We start from the raw sequence: 20,364 nt of genomic DNA, 5'->3' as shown, positions 1-20,364 counted from the left end.
AAAATTCAGCCAAGAAACCTTTTGGAAAACAGGCTACTCAGACTCCTCAGAACACAGGTAAAGCATGGCAGTTTAAGAAGAAAACAGGCCAGCCCAATGTACAACAGCCAAAGGAACAGAAGAAGCCTTTTGTAAAGAAATCTGTTGAAGCGCGAAAGGCATTGATGGCTGAGGGAAAATGCTTTAAGTGTGAAAAGACTGGTCATATTGTGTCCAACTGTCCAGACAATAACAAGAGACCACCTGATGTGGAAGACAATGAGGACAGAAAAGGGAAAAAGCCCAGGAACAACAGGTTTGGTGCCAGATATGCTGGGGGACAAGCCAGCTACAGATGCGACTGAGCTTTGTAGAGCTTGGGGTAAAGTTAGGGACCAGCATGTGCTCATTTTCTTTGATCCTGGTTCCAGAGCAAACTTTATCTCACCAGAGCTGGCTACCACTTTGGGCATTAGAGCTAATGAGATGGGATATACACCTGAGGCAGGGTTGGCATGCCCTGGCCATTCAGAGTCTGTGACGCCCATTCTCGGGAAACTGCATTTGCATATACAATCCTATGTGGATGCAGAAGAATTTCTTATCATGCCGCTGGAGGGCTGTGATGTCTTGTTGGGCATACCTTGGATGTTCAGAGTGCATGGTGTGCTGGATGCTTTTAACAAGACTTTGACCTTGGAACACACGGGAAAGACTCATGTGTTGGATGTGAAGCTGAAAGGAGAGTCTGTACCTATTGTATCTGCTTCTGCCATCTCATCTGTAATTAAGAATCATCTTTCTGCGTACTTGATTTTTGCACGTGAAGTTAATGAAGTAAATGAGTCAAATTTATATGTGCTAGATAGAGACAGATCAGAATTTTTAACACAGTTTGCTGATTGTTTTTCCGACTCATTACCTTCGCAATTACCACCAGAGAGGTCTGAGGATCATGCGATAGATTTGGTGCCATGCAGTAGCGCACCGAATAGACCTCCATATAGGGTTAGTGCAGCCCAGCAGAAAGAGATTATGAGGCAGGTGAACGAGCTGTTAGAGAAGGGGCTAATCCAGCCAAGTTCATCCCCTTTCTACTCTCCTGTGCTATTAGCGCAGAAGAAGGATGGTTCTTGGTGCATGTGTATTGATTACCGCGCACTGAACAAGAACACGATTAAGAATAGGTTCCCTATTCTGAGGATCGATGATACTTTAGACCGCTTGGAGGGTGCGTCTATTTTCAGCAGGATCAATTTGAAGAGTGGATACCATCAGATAAGGATCAGGTGTGAAGATGTTCACAAGACTGCGTTTAGAACCACGTTTGGTCTATATGAGTTCTTAGTAATGCCCTTTGGCCTTACGAATGCTCCTGCTACGTTTAATCGGATGATGGACAGGATTTTCTCCCCATACAGACAGTTTGTCGGAACATTCTTTGACGACACGATAGTCTACTCAAAGAATGAAGAGGAGCATAGAAAACACCTGACAACAGTCTTTAATGAGCTACGCCGTAACAGATTGCTCATTAATCCAAAGAAGAGTGAATTCTTCTTAGAGGAAATTCAGTTCCTCGGGAATATAGTGTCAAAGGATGGTGTCAGAATGGATCCTGCTAAGGTTGAAGCAATAAGGACTTGGCTAGATTTGAAAATGGTCCATGATGTCCGTAGCTTCCTGGGTTTATGCTCTTACTACAGGAGGTTTGTACGCAATTTTGCAGAGATTGCTTCTCCCTTACATGTGTTACAGAAGAAAGAAGTCTCTTTCCGATGGACACAGAAGGAGATTTCAGCTTTTAATCTTCTTAAAGAAAAGATGACTTCCCAACCAGTGATTATTTTGCCAGACCTCAGGAAGTCATTTATTGTCCAGTGTGATGCTTGTGGCAATAGCATTGGTGCAGTGCTAATGCAGGACGGCTGTGTAGTGGCTTATGAAAGTAGAAGTTTTGCAAGGTCCAGAGCGGACTATGCAGATTTATGAAAAAGAATTACTGGCCGTAATTCATGCGCTTCAAAGTTGGAAACACTACCTTCTAGGAGCTGATTTTGTTGTCCAAACAGATCATCAGACGCTGGGCTACTTCTTGACGCAGGCTAAATTGTCAAAAAAGCATATGCGTTGGGCAAACATTTTGTCACAGTTCCACTTTTAGATTATTCACGTGGAAGGCAAAAAGAATGTTGTTGCCGATGCATTGTCAAGAAAACCACAGATTTCAGCCGTGTCAATTCCCTATCATCATGAACTTGATGAAATGAAGGAACAATATGCTGATGATGAAGAATCAACCAGTATGACTTTCTCGAAGATAAAAGCAAGAAAGTCCGAGAGTTTAAGGAAGGTGGCCACTCGATCAAGTTTGATACTTTTCAAGATACTCAGATGCTTCGAAGGCTTTGTCTTTTATACAGCAGTTTGACATCGCTTTCGCGGGAGGACGCTATTTAGAGCACTCCAAGATTCGGAGAGCTACCTCTTACCTTTTCATGCGAAGCGGGGCTTTGCCATTCACTCTGGCAGTCTGACCTACCCCATAGATGAGGCCATGACACAACGAGCCGAACAAACTTCTGGGAATGAAAGTAGAAAGAAAAAGAGCAACCTAGAGAAAAATGATGCACGACCCAAGCTTACTCCTGAGGAGAGAGCTCGCTTCATCAGAGAGGGGGAGTGCTTTGGATGCGGGCAACATAGACATATCTCCGCGAAGTGCCCTAAAACGGCACAGAAAGAACAGAATGATAAAGACGACGACAGGCCTGAGAGTTCGAGAGCAGCTGAGGAATGTGACAGAAAAGGCAGATAGAAAAGCAGAATTGGTACCACATGGCGAGGGACCTGCACCGAATCTAATGAATGAAAGTACAAACTTTGCCGCTTTTGGGGCAAAGTGAAGGATCAGGAAGCTCTTTTGAAGGAGCCAAGGCCAACTTCTTTTCACTTGGAATTGGCGGCTCGATTTGGAATTACGCCCGACAGACTGACGCCACAGGCACAGGTAGTTCGAATGGCACCCAGATGGGATGTTGCCATTATACCGAGCATTGGCAAACTTTGTTTGCAATGACAGGGGTGTTCACGGCACGCGAGTGACGTTCTACTCAGGATCCCTTGGTACCACAAGAACTACGCTGTGGTTGACTACCGGGCCGAGAAAGCGACTTTGATAAATGAAGGGCTTAGAGATTGTACTTGATGAACTTCAGTTTCTTACTCATTCTTTTGGGAGAGAACTGAACGCTGGATAAAGGTTGAATATGTTTTGACCTGATCAAAAGAACGCCAAGATTTTTCTCCACACTCATGCCGATTGCTTTTCAGAGGGCCTGAAGATCAAACCATTGATCTGATACCTGGAAGCACGCCACGAAATCGGCCACCTTATCGTGTGAGCCGAGTACAGAATGAAAAGATTATGAACCCAGTGAAAGACCTCTTGGAAAAGGGTCTTGTCCAGCCTAGTACTTCACCGTATTGCTCTCCAGTGTTGTTGGTTTTGAAGAAAGACGGACCTTGGAGAATGTGCATCGATTATAGCGCTCTCAACAAAATCACCATCAAGAACAGATTTCGATTCCTAGGATCGATGATATACTTGACAAGTTGCAGGGATCCTCGTGCTTTAGCACTTGAAGAGTGGATATCATCAGATCAGGATAGCGCCATGTCTACAAGTCAGCTTTTCGGACGACTTTTGGGTTATTTCAGTTTTTGGTGATGCCTTTTGGCTTAACCAATGCTCCTGCGACATTTAACTGGATGATGGACACAATTTTTCGAGAGTACGGGCTATTTGTTGGCACTTTCTTTGACGACATCATTGTTTTCTCCAAGAATGAGGCAGAACACAGAGATCATCTGCTTCAAGTCTTTCAGGCATTACGAGATCACACGTTAGTGATTAATGAAAAGAAAAGTGAATTTTTCCTACCAGAGATACACTTTTTGGGACACATTGTGTCAGCAGAGCAGGAGTGGAAATGGACCCGGCCAAGATAGAGACTATCCGTGATTGGCCCGATTTGAGGAATGTCCATGAAGTTAGAAGCTTCTTGGGACTGTGTTCGTACTTCAGGCGGTTCATACGAAAGTTTACATAGGTTGCTTCCCCTTTGCATACCTTGACACAGAAAGGAGTACCTTTTTCGTGGGGATCCACAAAGGTGACTGCCTTTCGGACATTGAAAGAGAAATTGACTACGGGACCTATTTTGACTTTGCCGGACTTGCAAAAGTCATTTGAAGTATATTGTGATGCTTGTGGTCGTAGTCTGGGTGCGGTCTTGATGCAAGAAGGCCATGTCATAGCTTACGAGAGCCGTTTGTTCTCTAGGCCGGAGATGACAGCACAGATCTACCAGAAAGAGCTTTTGGCGGTTATCCATGCTCTTACTCAGTGGTGGCATTACCTACTCGGAGCGGATTTTCTTTACAGACCATTAGAGTTTGCGCTACTCCTTGTCACAGAAGCAGCTTTCGGAAAAGCAGATGCGGTGGGCGAACATCTTGTCAAAGTTCCACTTCCACATTGTCCATGTGCACGGACAGAAGAATGTGGTGGCAGATGCTTTATCTCGGAAACCGTTGGTTCTGGCTGTTTCCGCGATACATCATAGGAGCTTCAAGGATATGGTCGATCAGTATGCCACAGATACAAATTTTGCAGATATTTTCACACAGATACGGGATGGGGAGACAGTAGCTGGATACTCCCTTCGGGAAGGCTACTTGATGAAAAAGACTATGTTGTGTATTACACAGCCGTTGAGGGATAAGGTTATGACTGAATGCCACTGTCCACCTTTTACGGGTCACCGCGGCATTGCTACCACCATGAAGGGGGTAGAGAGATACTTCTTTGGGCCGAGACTCAAAAAGGATGTGGAAGAGTTTGTGCGCAGTTGCTTGGTATGCTAGAAGGTCAAGTTTAACAGGCATAAAGCACAGGGATTGTTACAGCCTTACCCATACCCACTCGCCCCTGGGAAAGTATTGCAATGGATTTCATTTTTGATCTCCCAAGAACACAGAATGATCACGATGATTTTTCGATTACATGGCACGTCTGAGACGATTGTCTCAGATAGAGACCCCAGATTTATGAGTTTGTTTTGGAAGGCAATTTGGGAGAACATTGGACGTAGTTGCAGTTCTCGTCATCGTTCCACTTGCAGACTGACGGGCAATTTGAGATTGCCAATTCAATGATTTTAGATTTATTGAAGTCTTGTATCTCGGATCAGAAGACTCAATAGGAAAAGAACTTACCTTTGGTGGAATTTGCCTACAATAACACGATACACTCTTCGACGGGGAAGACGCCATGTGAGATTGTTGAAAGTGCTGCGAAGGTTCCATTCTTCCTGAGCACGAAAGATTAGTTATTTGAAGCGGATGAATATTCGCGAGATTTGGATACGGCTTTTGCCAAGGTTCGCGAGACTTTGCAGGAGTCTCAAGAACGACAGAAAAAGGCAGCGGATCGCCATTGTCGCGACTTGAACTTGAAGGAGGATGATTGGGTGCTCTTACTTTTAAGAAGGCACGCCTACGAAAGAAAAAGGGAAAGGAGAGGCTTTTTCCAAAGCTTAGTATACGATACTACGGACCTTTCCAGATCACTGACAAGATAAATGATGTCTCCTGCTAATTGAAACTACCAGATACTTGGAGGATTCATAATGCATTGCATGTGAGTCTCTTGAACCCTATTAAGGGTGATGTGCCTGATGATGGGGAGCTTGATAAGCAACCCGAAGTGGAAGAAAACGAGGAGATCCTTGTTCTTGAACAAATTTTGGTACATAACGATACGAAGAAAGGTAAAGTCCGAAGGCGGTTCTTGGTTTAGTTCAAGAACTTTCCTGCATTTGATGCGAAGTGCATGGAGGAGGACCTAGCAGATACTCCTCGGATTGTGAAACTTTACCTCGATGTTTTGGTTTAGCATAGTCTACTCCAAACGGAACCCAGAAACTCAGCTTGGCCGAAGATATGGTGCAGTGGGATGCACAAGAGGGGAGTTACTCCGCTCCTTTGTCAACAGATGCCTCGATTTTGATACTAAAGTCACTGATGTCTCTTTGAGCTTCAGGGATACTGAGAGCTGACAGTATTCTGCTGGATGACTTTATGAAATGGAATTCCTGATAATGATACTGATTTGTTCTTGACTTCTTGTGAGTGCAGGAACTGATAGCCGAAATGAGTGCAGCATTTTGGTCTGATTTATCTCGAATAGACATGGTTGCAATAGGGGTTAGTCAATCGGACATCGATGAGGTCCCGATTGGACCTAGATGTGATTGCTAGCTACATTGCCGATAAATCATGGTCTAAGATCCGAATGAATGTTGAATGTCATGTGATGTCCTGTGATGTCGTGTGATGTGACTGTCGATTTTGTACATGTGCTAGATGTGTGTTCCTAGTACGTAGGTATTAACAATCAGTGTCTGCTAAGACGGTTTATAGCTTTTGTCGGTTTGACAGGCGTAATCGCGGTCGATTACAATGCTTTCAACAGGGGGGTATGTCAAAGTGATGACGTGGCGGACAGCAGAAACCCTAATTTCTGCCAGAAACCCTAAAATTCCTGCAAACCCTAATTCCTGTCAAAAACCCTAATTTTTGGAAATCGTAGAGGTTGAAAAATAATAATAATAATAATAAATTTTTTTTGAATGATGAGTGACGCGAATTTCACTTTTGAAGAGAATGATTTTTTTTAACAAAAAAAAAAGGAGAACTTGAGAGAGAAGAGCTTTTGAACTCTTATGCTTTTTATTTTAAAAGCTTTTGGGGCTCTGCTTTTGGGCATCCCTTGTACCTTTAAATATGTGGAGAGGGCTTCACTTCTGAGAGCATCTGGACGCAGAGTCTGAGAGTGAAACCCTAGCCACACTCTTGTACTTTGATATGATTAATATAAAAAGAAATACCGAAAGGGGCGCCAGTCTTTGGGGCCAATATCTCTAAGCTGTTGAACTATCTGAGTACTGACGAAATTATTCGAGCATCCGCTGTCTACCAAAATATTGATGGAGCGACCATTGAGTGTTCCAAAAAGACTCAAGACTTGCTTTGAGAGAGGCTCCAAAACTGAAGAATTGCGCTGAGCATGCTTCATAAGAACGGTCCTATCCTCTGAGACACGAATCATAATGACCACAGATTTTCCTTTATCCTTAGCAGAATCTGGTTGTTCAAAATTCGATGATGTTTCCGCGTAGGAATTTCTTTTCGAATTAGATGGATTTGGTCTCTTTGGACATTGATACCATCTATGGTCACCACCACAAATTGTACATAATCTGTCCTTCTTTGAAATCGAAGATCCATTTGACGAAGAGCCTTGCTGAGTATTGGAATGCGGATCTTGAGAAAAATCATGTCCTTTACCACGATCAATTGGAGGAACATGTCAAGAAGATCTGCTTTCAGATTGTCGATCTTGAGAATAGAACCTTGAAGTTGAATAAGGTTGCGTTGCTTGCTGTTTGAACCGAGACTGATGTTGCTAACTTTGGCTATAGCTGTCTCTGCGATCGCGCTGTGAAAAGCGAGCGCTGTTTGAAGATCTGTCACCAAGGAGAAAATTCCGTGTAAGGCACCGATTATCGCCAAGACGCTCCACATAGGCAATTGCAGCATCCAAGGTGGTAGGGTTGTATTTGTGCACATCGTCCTTCAGGTTGGGTTCGAGTCCGTCAATAAAGCTGTGAAGTTTATCAGAGGGACTAAGAGTCTCTATGTCCAGAGTTAGCCTTTGGAACTCTGTGATGTATGCGACCAAGGAACCTGTCTGGCTCAGGCGGCGAAGAGAGGATCGGGCATGAAAATCCGCATTGGCAGGTTCGAACGCCTTGCGAATAGCATGCCGGAATTTATCCCAAGAAGGTGTGTGTTTACCATCAGCAACTTGTCGTTGCCACCAAAGAAATGCTGTCCTTGAGCAGAGAACTAGCAAGTGCAACTTATTTACTCTCGATCAAATCTGTGTTTGTTAAGTAAACCTCCATTTTGAACAGCCAATACGCGCTTGTCGCGGCGACCATTATACGGTTCCGGCAGTTTAACATCAAGCTTCTTCTTCTGTGCAGCATTAAAAATTTATAGAGTAATTGAAGTTCGCGATTGTCTACCTCTTCAGTTGGATCTGGTTCATTTGGTTCGTCCACTGAAGCTTCGGAAGAAGGTGTTGAAGATGCTGCATTAGTAGTTCGCGAAACAACAGGTCGACTTCGAGAAGTGCTTTCCATGTGCATCTCATCCAAGCGAGTGTGAAGTGATGCGAGGCTTATGGAAAGTCCATCTGCTCTTTGATAAGAGTAAGGGCATCGTCAGATTGACTACCTTCATCTTGAGAATTCGGCATGGTTATGCCTCAACGAGAACTCGAACAAGTGCTGAAGCAGGTTCTGGGATGGGTGCTCCGAGAGCGGAAACTATGTTCGGAAACAGGTTTCGACTCTGAAGTTTGAGAATCAGGAATACTTATCACTTCGAGTGCAAGGAAGGTTTTCCGAGAATACAAGTTCGGGAATCTTGCCTGCGGAAAAGAGGATGGACACCCTGAACGTATCATCTGCCATGTGTGCGGTGCCGACTGCGTGCATCGGAGAAGCAGATGACGCGCTAGAGGGTGAGAGAAGGGCAATGTGGATATACTGGAGTCCTGTTGGCTAACTTTTTTTATTTTTATAAAATTATAGCGAATTCAAACACTTATAATAAATTGGTCCTGGTCAATTTGAAGATGTCCGGCCAAGTTTAATAAGTGGTTGAATATACTGTATAGCGTAAATTACCCAGATCGCTGGTCTTTTTACTCACGCAGCGTATGGACCAAGGGTCGCCAGTGAAAGGGCAGCGCTCGTATGAAGAGGTCTCACGCAAGGGGTGCGCCAGAGAAGGGGCAGCACCAACGTGAAAGGGCACGAGTGTGAAGAGCTGCCTACGCAAGGGGTGAGCATGTGAAGGGTTGGCTCCAAGGGGTACACTGCTTCATATGCCAAAGGGTGGAGTGTTTCACTTCCAAGAGGTGCAAAGCTCTGTGATGAAAAGATGCAACCATCAACAAAAGCTTGGCTGCTGAATTTCAGCAGTGGTGCGGAAGGGTGCCTGCCAACGAAAGTTTGCTACCTTTTGGCACGAAGGGACACCTTTCGACGAAGAGGCATCCGGTAATATTTCAGCAGGTATGCCGTACACACCCATCTTTGTCTCTTTATTATTTTTTATGTATTTAATAAGAGAAGGGTTCGGGTTACCTCATACATGTTGTAGGTAGTCCATCTTTCTTCTGCTTCCATGCAACTCTCGGAAGGGGGGGAGAGGGTAGCGGTGAGGGTGAGAGGCTCACAACCTTCAGGTCCCGGGTAAAAATTTGCTCTGATACCACTGTGAGGATTCTAGGTACTAATCCTCAAGTAAGTACTTAAACTCATGATTAAGACTTTAAGAAACTTGAACTATTCTCAGGAACAAGACTCAGAATACTCTGTGTTGATTGATTGAATGTATGATACAAGGGCTCCTTATATAGGAGATGAAGAGACATAAATGAAAAGACACGTCTCTTGGTGAAGAGACACGACTTTAGATGTAAAGACATATCCTTTCGGCGAAGAGCTGCAACCATTGGGCGAAGAGTCGCACCCTTAGAGTGAAGGGGTGTGACTAGTCGTCGAAGGAGTATGGCTTTTGGCGAAGAGACACGTCTCTTGAGCGAAGGGGTGTGACCATCCAAGTTCAGGGGTCCTCCTTGGCATGGCACTTCGATCAATGAGTAAGTATTGTAATGTAGTTAAGTCACAAACATGACAAATACGGTGCATTCGGCAATTGGCAAAGCCCCTTTTGAGATAGTTGAAGGTGGCAGGAAAGTTCCTCCCATCTTGCATACTAAGGAAAATATTTTCCAAGCAGATCAGTATGTGCAGAATATGGATGAAGCTCATCAGAAAGATAAAGCATGCCCTTGAAAAGACTCAGGCAAAGCAAAAGAAAGCTGTTGATCTTCACCATCGTGAATTATTGTTTTCACTTGGTGATTTGGTCTTGTTACGGTTTGAAAAGGCACGCTTAAAGAAACGCGAAGGCAAAGAAAGCCTGTTTACAAAGCTTAGCATGCGCTATTATGGGCCTTTTCAGGTAACAAAGAAGATCGATGATGTCAGTTATAGGCTGAAATTGCCTGAGAATTGGAAGATTCATAATGCTTTCCATGTGAGTCTTCTTAGACCCTATGTGGGTGATGTGCCAGTGGATATGTCAGCTGAGGAACAACCGGGAGTTGAGGAACTTGATGAAATCTTAGTTCCAGAACAAATATTGGCACACAAGGAAAGAAAAGTGAAAGGCAAGGTTGCAAGGCACTATTTGGTGAAGTTTAGGAATTATCCACCTATGGATGCTAAGTGGATGGAAGAAGGTGAACTTGCACAGCCACCAAATGTATTGAAACTTTACCTTGAAGCCTTTGAATTGCAGCCTACCTTCACCCCTTGAATCTCTGAGCTGTAATATATTGTTATGTGACAATTGCTCATGAAAGAGAATGTACAGGCTATTACCTTGTGTCCATATAGTATTTCAGTGCAATTGAAGTAAGTATGGCTTGCTGGTTGTCAAGAATACAGTAATTACTTCTTTGAAATGAATACATGTTGTAACAGCATTTCAAACTGTTGGTTTATGATGCCATATGTTACTCAATCGGACATGTGTTTTGAAAAAAGACTCTGTGAAAAAGTTTCACAAAGAACATACATGTGTTAACAATGTGTTGAGTACACAAAGTTGACCAAAAACATGTATGTGTTGACAAAGTGCTGGGTGCACCGAGTTAACCGTAAGCATGTATGACAATCATGCAAACGAGGACGTTTGTGATTTCAAGAGGGAGGTACGTCACGAGACTGTGGCAATTTTTGTTGGTTTTCTTTTTGGGGGATTTTATTTCCTTTGTTTATATCCCTCTAGAAATCCAAACGTCCGCGAGTTGCATGGCCAGTGTGGAACGGACAGGAATGTCCAGTAAGAGTCTAGGTCGGACAGGTAGTTACCATGTTTGACCAGTTGACACTGAAGATGCACAAGTAGAAGTGTCATTGATGGAAAATCATCTGTAGATGAGCCACATTGCAGATTTGGGTCTTGTAGCAGACTTCAAAGATGATCAGGAGACTAGTAGGAATGCAAATGACGCATCCCCAAATTTTAGGGAGCTGCTATTTTTGGACCATGAAAAGTCTTCACGTCATTAGCTCCGGAATGTCGAGGGGAACATTTCATTGCTCTGCCGCTAAGTCAACTGACGCGCCATTTGAGATCTTTTTAGACCTGAAGGCTAGAACGGGAAATTGCACACGAGTGCCAAGTGGCACATTCTGGCACACTTACCAAGAGAGAAAGAGAACTAGTGCTCGTTTTACAAAAGGGCTGATTTCTGCTTATTTTTTTAGGCGGATTGTTACAGGAACAAAGCTATGGAATGCTTGCTTTCCCTTCTATGCACAGTATGGTGTTGGAAGTGATGACCTGCACGCTACATACTGCTCTCTCTCTCTCCCCTACGTACAATTATGTTATGCCCCTCAAGTGGGCTCCTCATTTGACTAATGTACAGCTGTGGGGAATTATGCTTTCGTGCAGAGGCAAGAGCCTCTTTGCACAGGAACAGGTGTAGCTAGTTGTTGCACCAAAGCAGGCACACAAGAGGGTAATAACCTCTTGATTACGCAGTAATTTCAGCACTGTTTGCTTGCTGTTTTTCCTCTGTTTTTGGGCTGTTTGTGCCCGGAATGCTACCAGAATCAAGGGGCACTTGGCCCAAGGTGCAGGGAACAGTATGAGGACCACAACGAGTCCAAAACAGGTCAAAAACAGAGCTGAACCAGAAATTACAGCGACCTGAAATTTACTGTTTTGCGTTCTAGACTGAGGTTATGCTAGTGGAACACATTGCCAGCCTTGGAAACTGTTTCGGATCAATTTCGGTGCTGTTATGCTGCCGAAATTTTGCCGAAACTGGAACGTATTAGTTAAATACAAGTGTTGCTTTCCAGGGACTCTATTTGTGATTCCCTCTCTCTAAATTAAAGAAATACCGCAAGGGGCACCTATTTAGGGGCCTATATGGTGTCTTGAGTCAGTGCAAGAGCAATCTTGCTTCTGCGAGTTCTTCTCTTTCTCTGTGTGTGAAGTACAGGTAAAGTGGGCGACTAATTAATTGGGTGAAAGCATTGAATAGAAAGTAGATCACTGCCCTTTTCTTTTGAACAGGCCGGTTACATCCCCCCTTATTTTTAATTGATGTCCTCAGCAATATCCTCGGATATAAAACCGGGGAAGCGATTCCTTAGCGATCTAACTCGCTCCCAAGTAGCTTGGGACTCAGGAGGATGCTTCCACTTGATCAAATATTTAGGGTACGAAGACTTGCGAGACTTGCGGACCCTTTGATCGAGAACCGATTCCGGTTCAAGTGAAATATAACCAGTGGTGTCTTCTATGTTCGGGACTTGCAAACGAGGAATTACCAAGTCATCCTGCCCCAGCGGTTCTTTCAGACGGCTCACATTGAACACGGGATGAACAGTAATGCCTGGAGGCAGGTCCACCCACTTATCTTCTTTGTGATATGAAACGGACCACAATAACGAGCAGACAATTTCGAGCATTGGCCAGTTCGGATTGTTTCAAAATCCTTCGATACTCTAAGGTACACCCACATGCCCTCCTGGAGTTCGCAGGGTTGTCGATGCTGATTAGCATAAAAAGTGGCACGATCTTGTATATACCTTCATAAGTTCAGATTAGTCTGAACTCACAAATTATAAGAGGGAATAAAGCACTCATAAAACTATAAAAGCAAGGGACACAAGAAAAGAAAAGAAAAACAAAAACAAACAAACAAACAAACTAAATCACTTTGTTTGCTACGAAACAAAACTAAATAAAACAAAAACATTATTAACTTAAAAATGTTTTTAGAGAAGGCATGTGTAAAATAAGTTGACGCAACTTACTTGGCTTAAAACAAGTACTCAACTTTAAGCAAAAAAAGGATAAGACATCTTAAAAACTTAATCCTAGAAATCAAACTTCACACAACAACTTCTAACGGAACACATTCTTAAGTCCTCAGGTAAGCTAAATAAGAAATCGAAAAATAAATACTACTACAAACCTACGAAGAGCAAAGAACCAAACTTGACAATATGTGATCTCAACTTCGCTGCTTGTCCAAACATGAAGAATAAGATTATCACCTTTATCATGCATAGCTTGGACAACAGCTATGACATCCCTACTCACGTCGTCAGTGTCCAAGAGTAGGTGCAGGTTTATATAGAGGTCATTCATGCTTTGAACGGACTCTACAAAACCAATGAGCTGAGTTTCTATCACCCTCCGGAGGTGATGGGCATACTCAGCCATGATAAAGGCTAGCATTTGTCAAGCTATAGTAAAAATACTAGAAGCGCTAAAGATCAAAACAACAACATAAGGTTTTATTAAGTCAAACAATAAGTTGGCTTTTTAGCTCCCCACTTCTATTGAATTTACTTCTGATTATCTTGAACATTTCAAAGGAAGAAACATTGAAAATAAACTTACTACGATGCAAGAATGAACGAACGTTTTTCATGATTCTTTTGAATGAGTATCCTTTTTCAACTAGTAAAGAAATAAGATGGCAAGATTGAACAACAAAAGTAGATTTACTAGAACAAAGACAAGAAAATCTAAATAGTTGAGAGCAAATGACACCGTACTTAGCTAAAAGAGAAATGTTCGAAGAAATGTGAGGCATACGGATGATTTTTAGATTGGCATATTCTGGTTCAAGGCGCTTATCATAGATATCTACTTCTAATCCCAAAGAAGTCTGAAAAATCTTAAGGTCTAAAAAGGCACAACAATACAGTTAAGTTCACAAAACTCCTTGGGATAAATTCCTCCGCCTACAGAACTCGAATTCAAGTACATAAAATCTTGAAAAGAAGGAACGTCAGGGACAAAACGATCATCTACAAAGCGTCTTACATTGCATAACTTGTGCAAAAATATTTGGCAAGTGTTAGCAAGGACAAGACGCTCCATAAAATCAAACTCATAAGTAAAAAGATAGAAATTAGCAAGAAAAACAACACAATTTGTGCCCATAGGGATACCAATTGTTTGCTTGAAAAGAGAGTCGCCGATGGTTATATATAAATTGTCCAAAAGAAAATCTAACCAAGATATGATGTCAATGTCATCTACAATCCTGGTGAATCTCTTTCTTCCTTTGTCTACATCTACATTCTTATTTTTCAGCCATAAGAAGTCAAAGTTGAAGGCTGACTTTTCTATTAGCAATGCCTTGTACCTATCCTTCTCAAGCTTGTACGCAAAAACTTTTGTAATAAGAGACTTGACTCCAAATTTAAGGTCCTCCAAATTTAGCTTCGTGTATAGCGTTGTAAAGTCAAAAGTTTGGAGACATAAAGGAGAAGATTTCTCCTTAAGGCTTCTTGAAGAGTTCAAAAACTTTAATGTTCTCTTTCACGATCCGAAGCATTTCTTGCATATCGTGTAAGAAATCGGCTACTGATCACATCTTGATCCCTTTGAATCCGGTGGCATTTGGTGGTTTCGACTCGTGATCATACATAAGCATAAACAGGCTATAGCCAATAGCAAAGTGCTTTGTATTGCTATAAGCAAACTCAATCTGTGGGAGATAACGTTCTCAATCAGATTGATGTCGGGAGACATATGCTCGCAGCATGTCCTCCATAGTTTGATTCGTGCGTTCGGTCTATTCATTAGTTTCAGGATGATATGAGGACGACATGCACAGACGGGTCTCAATTTCTAGAAGACCGTTTGCCAAAAATTGCTTGTTAATTTCGGATCACAATCACTGACAATTTCATCGGGCAAACCATATAGTTTGTACAAGTGTTCCACAAAAAGCTCACGGTTGGTTCGGGGTAATCCGACTACCAAATCCATAGAAATGCTTGACCATTTTTACTATCGGGAATTTGCAAAGGATGTAATAACCCGGCACGCTTTTGACGTTCAGCTTTGGTGAGCTAACATTGCACGCATTCCCACACATAATTGTCAACAAAAGCTTTCATGTGCGGCCAATAAAAATACCGGTCAACCAAGGCCAAAGTACAGTGTATGCCAGGGTATCTTGAACTAGGCGCATCGTGACACTCAAAAAAAATTTGCTTGCGGATATCCTCATCAACTGGCACACACACTCTACCTTGCTTGAAAAGTAATCCATTACAAATGGAATACTTCTCCGCTACCTTTCTCTCCATAGCCAGCTCAGAGGCGATCGAACCGCCATAGCTTTTTGGGCTACGCATTCCCTCTTGGACCCGTTGCCAGATTGCACCAAAGTGACCATTGTTTTGGCAACGCCCTTTGAGAGAAAGATAGAAGTCAATAGCAAAAGAAGTATTGACCTCCAGAATTCTACTAAGGGCGTCGGCTACTATATTGGTAGCACCCTTACGGTAGCGAATCTCAAAGTCGAGCTTCGGCCCACCTTGCCTTTCGACCGCAAAGGTCGGGTTGATCACAGAGATATTTCAAAGAATGGTGGTTTGTCCATACCACGAAAAGAGGTAATGGCGCCAAACCTTCAAGGCATGAATGCCCTCCAACAATTTCTTCTCTTGTGTGAAAAGCATGTCTGCACGTCAGCGAGCTTGCGACCTTCAAATGCAACATGTCGCTCATCCTGGTATAGGACAACGCAGATAGCATAATCACTAGCATCCGTTTCCACCACAAAGGGTTTATTCGGATTCACAATCTGCAACATCGGTGCAGTGGTAACAAGTCGCTTCAATGTTTGGAAGCGTTGATCGAGCTCATCGGTCAATCGATCCGACGGACTAACACTACGCTTTTTGCTTTTGACGCCCTTTAACAAACGAGTAAGGGGCTTGGCAGGCAATACAAGCTCTTAATAAATTTTCGAAAAAAGCCAATAAAACCCAAAAAAAAATTACTTGCCTAATCGTGCAAAGAATGGGCCAATCCAACACAGCACGTACCTTCTCGGGATCCATGCAAATGCCATCAACCGAGATGACATGACCCAGATTCAGCAATTCAGTGCGGAAAAATTCGCACTTGCTTTGCTTCGCATACGACTTTTCTCGCCTCAAAACACGCAAGACGAGACGAAGGTGTTGCAGATGCTCCTCGAGTGTTTTGCTGTAAATCAAGATGTCCTCAAGGAACACAACAACCCACTTTCCCAAATACCGACGAAAGAGATCATTCATCATTTGTTGAAAGGGGCAAAAGCGTTGGTTAACCCAAAGGGTAAAACCAAAAACTGGTAATGTCCATACCGTGTCCGAAATGCGGTTTTCGGGACATCACACGGATGTATCTGTATCTGATGGTACCCGGAACGTAGATCGATCTTGGTGAAATAACGAGCACCCAAGAGTCGATACATAAGGTCATCCATGCGAGCTAACGGATACTTATTCTTGATGGTGATCTTATTGAGACCTTTGTAATCTACGCAGAAGCGCATTCTTCGTCCTTCTTTTTTGCGAGAAGAACTGGAGCGCTCCACGGAGACTTACTAGGTTCAATAAAACCTTTAGCAAGATAGGCTTGAAGCTGCCTAGCGATCTCGTCTTCCTCTTTCGGACTAAACCTATAAGGTTGCCAAGAGACGGGATGGCTACCGGATAAAAGCTCTATCTTATGATCAAAATCAAGCCCATGAGACGATGGAAGCCCATATGGTAAATCCGGCGGAGAGACGTCCGCAAATTCAACGAAACTATAAGCGATGCATAATTGATAGACAGAGAAGCTGTCTTATCATAAAACCATGGCATGCTTAAAGTAGCATTTACATGCTCAAGGCCCATGAGCGGAAGTCCAAGACTTCGTGGTAACGTTGGATTCGGAGGTTGAGTCGTTGCACAACCTCAGTCCATTGATTGCTCCGATGTTCCGCATAACGGACCATATACGGATGGTCTGGGGGTGACGTGTTGAGCTTAAGTGTCTGTACCACACAAGGAGAAATAAAATTATGAGTAGAGCCATTGTCGAATAAGACTGTCACCGCATGGCCATTGATCCCTCCTTTAGCGCGGAGAAGATCATGCGGGCCAAATACAGTCTGATGAACGCGACAACCCGAGTAGATCCAAGGAATGAACCTGTCCAAGAAGAGATCCAAGATCCTCTCCCTAAGTTCATGTAGATGCTTTTGTGTCAAGTGGTAAGTGTCTGTCCACCATAGATGGTGGTGTCTTCTCTGGGAATGTCGGAATCCCATATGCCATGAGCATGGCCATATCTCGTGTGAACTCCTCTGATGGATGCATAGGTGCGTCCAAAACAAACCACAAGTCACCATCCCCTCTAGAGTGCGTAACCACCACATGAGTGGATCTCCCAAGGATCATACGCCCGTAGCTGATCAAGCAGATGTCGAAGATACCGTAATTCCAATGCTGTAGCAGTCCAAATAACCGCTCAGACGACCACCGGATGGTGTCCTGACAAGCATGTAATGGATGAATGTCCAGCCTGCTGTCAACCCAAAAATCAACTGCTAAGAGGCTGAATTTGCGCTATACAGCAAAAAACAGCAAGCTTGTACACCACCGAACAAGGTGGGGGTACCAGAAAGGACCAGATCAAAGATCCTCACCTCGTATGCTGTAGAAAAAAAATGCAGCAAACCTAAAAACGCGGCATGGAGAACTTCTGCTCCAGAAGAGGTTAATGCCTAGCCGATGGTGTAGGCAATGAGGGAGAGGGGATAGGGAGGGATCCTTGCAAAGGTGCAAGCAATGAGACCTCCAAACTGCTGTATAACGCAAGCACTCTCAGCTTGTGTAAGCCTGTTAAAGCAAAACGCAACAACCTTCCAAAAACGCTAGGCTCTGCTGCCCAAAACGCAGGTGGGTTGAAACCGCAGGTTCTTCGCGATGGAACGCTACTAGAGGTTGAGCGTTGGCCTCTCCTTGCAAAAAAAGAAACGCTGAGACGTGTGCTCCTCTCTGCTACCTCTAGGCATCTTTGTCTTTCACAGGTGGTTTTTCTCGTCATCTGACACTTTTCATGACCATTGTTACCTGCTGTTTTTTTTCTCATTTCAACCCCTAGACGGCTGAGATACACAAGGAATATTCATTGCCTTCTTCTGCAACGCTTCCCTTTTTCTGGCGTCTGATGCCTGAAAACACTGCATGGCTGATCCAGCCCTTGGGAGGAGAACCTCATGCAGATGAAGCGCTGGTCTCAAGACCATGGAAAGCTAGCTGTTGATACCATGTGAGAGTGCGCATGTGCGGAAGCATGAGAGAGAGAGAGAGAGAGCACACACAAACCAAAACGTTGGAGTAGGGAAGAGGGGGCGATCAGCCCCCCATAACTACCAGAGCATAAGACTTGTACAATGCCAGATGATGATCTGTATGTGAAATGAGTACCCCCCTAGCCCCATATATAGGAGTGCCCAAGGGGGCGCCCAAATCAAGTGGGCGGCCGGCCTCAAACTCGGGCAGCCGGACAAGGGTGCAACCTACACATGGGTGGCCAGCCCAGAGACATACTAGCCGTACAAGTATGTCGTAGACCTGTGAAGCAGCAGAGTAATGTAAGTCACACAACCATGACGGACAAGGGTGCAACCTATACATGGGTGGCCAGCCCAGAGACATACTAGCCGTACAAGTATGTCGTAGACCTGTGAAGCATCAGAGTAATGTAAGTCACACAACCATGACGAAGAAACGAGAAACATACCTCACTCAGGCTTGGCACAGCCACAAAACAGTCCTCTCTCCCCATTCCCAGCCCCTGAAAGAAACTTGGACCATGTGGACAAATACACAAAGATGCCAAAATCTAACAATGTTCTGATTGTGCCACCAACTCTCCCTTGTGCAAGAGCAATTTATGTTCCCTATGTGGTATTCTCTCACACTACCTTGCTTTTTCCTTTTAAGTTCAATTATCCGAGTTGTCCCAGTTGCTCAAGCAATTTGTTCAAGAGTTCATAGCACACCATCTTCACCACATTCAACCGTCACAAATACTAACCATCTTCTCTAGCGGTAGAAGCTGGTGACAATACCACATTCGGTTATCCAAAGGAAGGGCCAATACAACCCTATCAGCACCATTAAAAGAAGAAAAATGAATCTCGAATGACCATGTTTCTCTTTATCATTTTCATATCTCTTTTGTAGTCACAATCGTTAGCCACAATGATTTAAGCTATCTAATGCATACAGTAGTTCGGTCAAGTGACAGAATTCCTCATCCAGCAATAGCATGTGTCACTTTACGTGTACATGTGGCATCACAAGTGAAATCAATATCACTCATCATGGAGCCCCATCAGTGGAACTCAAGCATTTTCTAATTTCTAAACACAGACACCCTAGTTACATTCTTGGAAGCAAAAGAAGCACACATAAATGTACACTACCAATTGAACTCAGCTTTCTGTATGCCAATATACGCAGTGTCAAAGCAAATTTTCAATTACAAGCTCCCTTGAAATTATAACTGAAGACTTGCACAATCTCTCTCTCTCTCTCTCTCTCTCACCTGAACATGATTGAAAAAGCTACAAGAAAAGACGATGTGGGTGATGTGCATATGAGAGCCAGCTGCGAAGGCGCGAAGTCTGTTAGAGTTGGCTTTAGAGAGTATGTTGTGATGAAGGAAGAGGCCGTCGCTTAAACCGCCATCTCCAAAGCCAAGCAAATTCATGGCGACTCAAATGCGCATCCCGCTCTCAACGCATAACCAGTCTGGTGAAATTGTTAGGACACTGCGTGCAAGAGAGACAGATTTGAAATTATCGTAAGGGTGGCATGCCTCAGCACTATCTAACAGTGGGTCTTGAATGAAGTGTAAGCCTTGGGATCTAGAGTAAAGGGGCCAACTTAAGGCCACCTAAGAGGAAACACACACTCTGGAAAGCACGCTAGACAGAATCGAGTGCTTAGATGCTCAAAATGAAGATCGAAATCGTCTCTACCAGCAGCAAAAATCCGGAATCAAGTTTCATTTATACAGGCGAAGAATGCCCGCACAACATTTTTTATGTGTATAAAAAATGGGTGTAAATAAGAAACCAGAATGGGGGGGCATTTAGAGCCATTGTGCCAACAAGGCTTGAACCCAAGATCTAATGGCCACGATTGCAAGTTGGCTACATTGTCCACCCCAACTCTCACCCATTTGTGTCTCACAATGGGTCCGAAAGTGCACAAAAAAACTGGCCCCGGCAGTCTTCCTAAAGGGGGGTGGTTTTTTATTGGCCCCTTTACCCTAGCCTCACAACTAAATAAAGAA

The 20,364-nt window shown here is 43.6% G+C and overlaps 1 protein-coding gene across 1 annotated transcript in view; it reads right to left on the bottom strand.

Annotated features, from left to right (window-relative positions):
* RBL10 (RHOMBOID-like protein 10) overlaps positions 1-19,933 on the bottom strand; it is a 59,396-nt gene extending 39,463 nt beyond the window's left edge. The window contains exon 1 of the mRNA XM_086485466.1: positions 19,612-19,933. Within this exon, the coding sequence (XP_086341592.1) occupies positions 19,612-19,776 (165 nt within the window). The 5' untranslated portion in view covers positions 19,777-19,933. The remainder of the gene's footprint in view (positions 1-19,611) is intronic.
* Between the last annotated feature and the right edge of the window lie 431 nt (positions 19,934-20,364).

This window comes from Adiantum capillus-veneris, chromosome 16, assembly GCF_014529385.1.
Source record: "Adiantum capillus-veneris isolate H3 chromosome 16, ASM1452938v2, whole genome shotgun sequence".
Classification (NCBI taxonomy): domain Eukaryota; kingdom Viridiplantae; phylum Streptophyta; class Polypodiopsida; order Polypodiales; family Pteridaceae; genus Adiantum; species Adiantum capillus-veneris.
The sequence above is the reverse complement of the archived record's forward strand: the minus strand, read 5'-3'. Positions and strand labels throughout refer to the sequence as shown.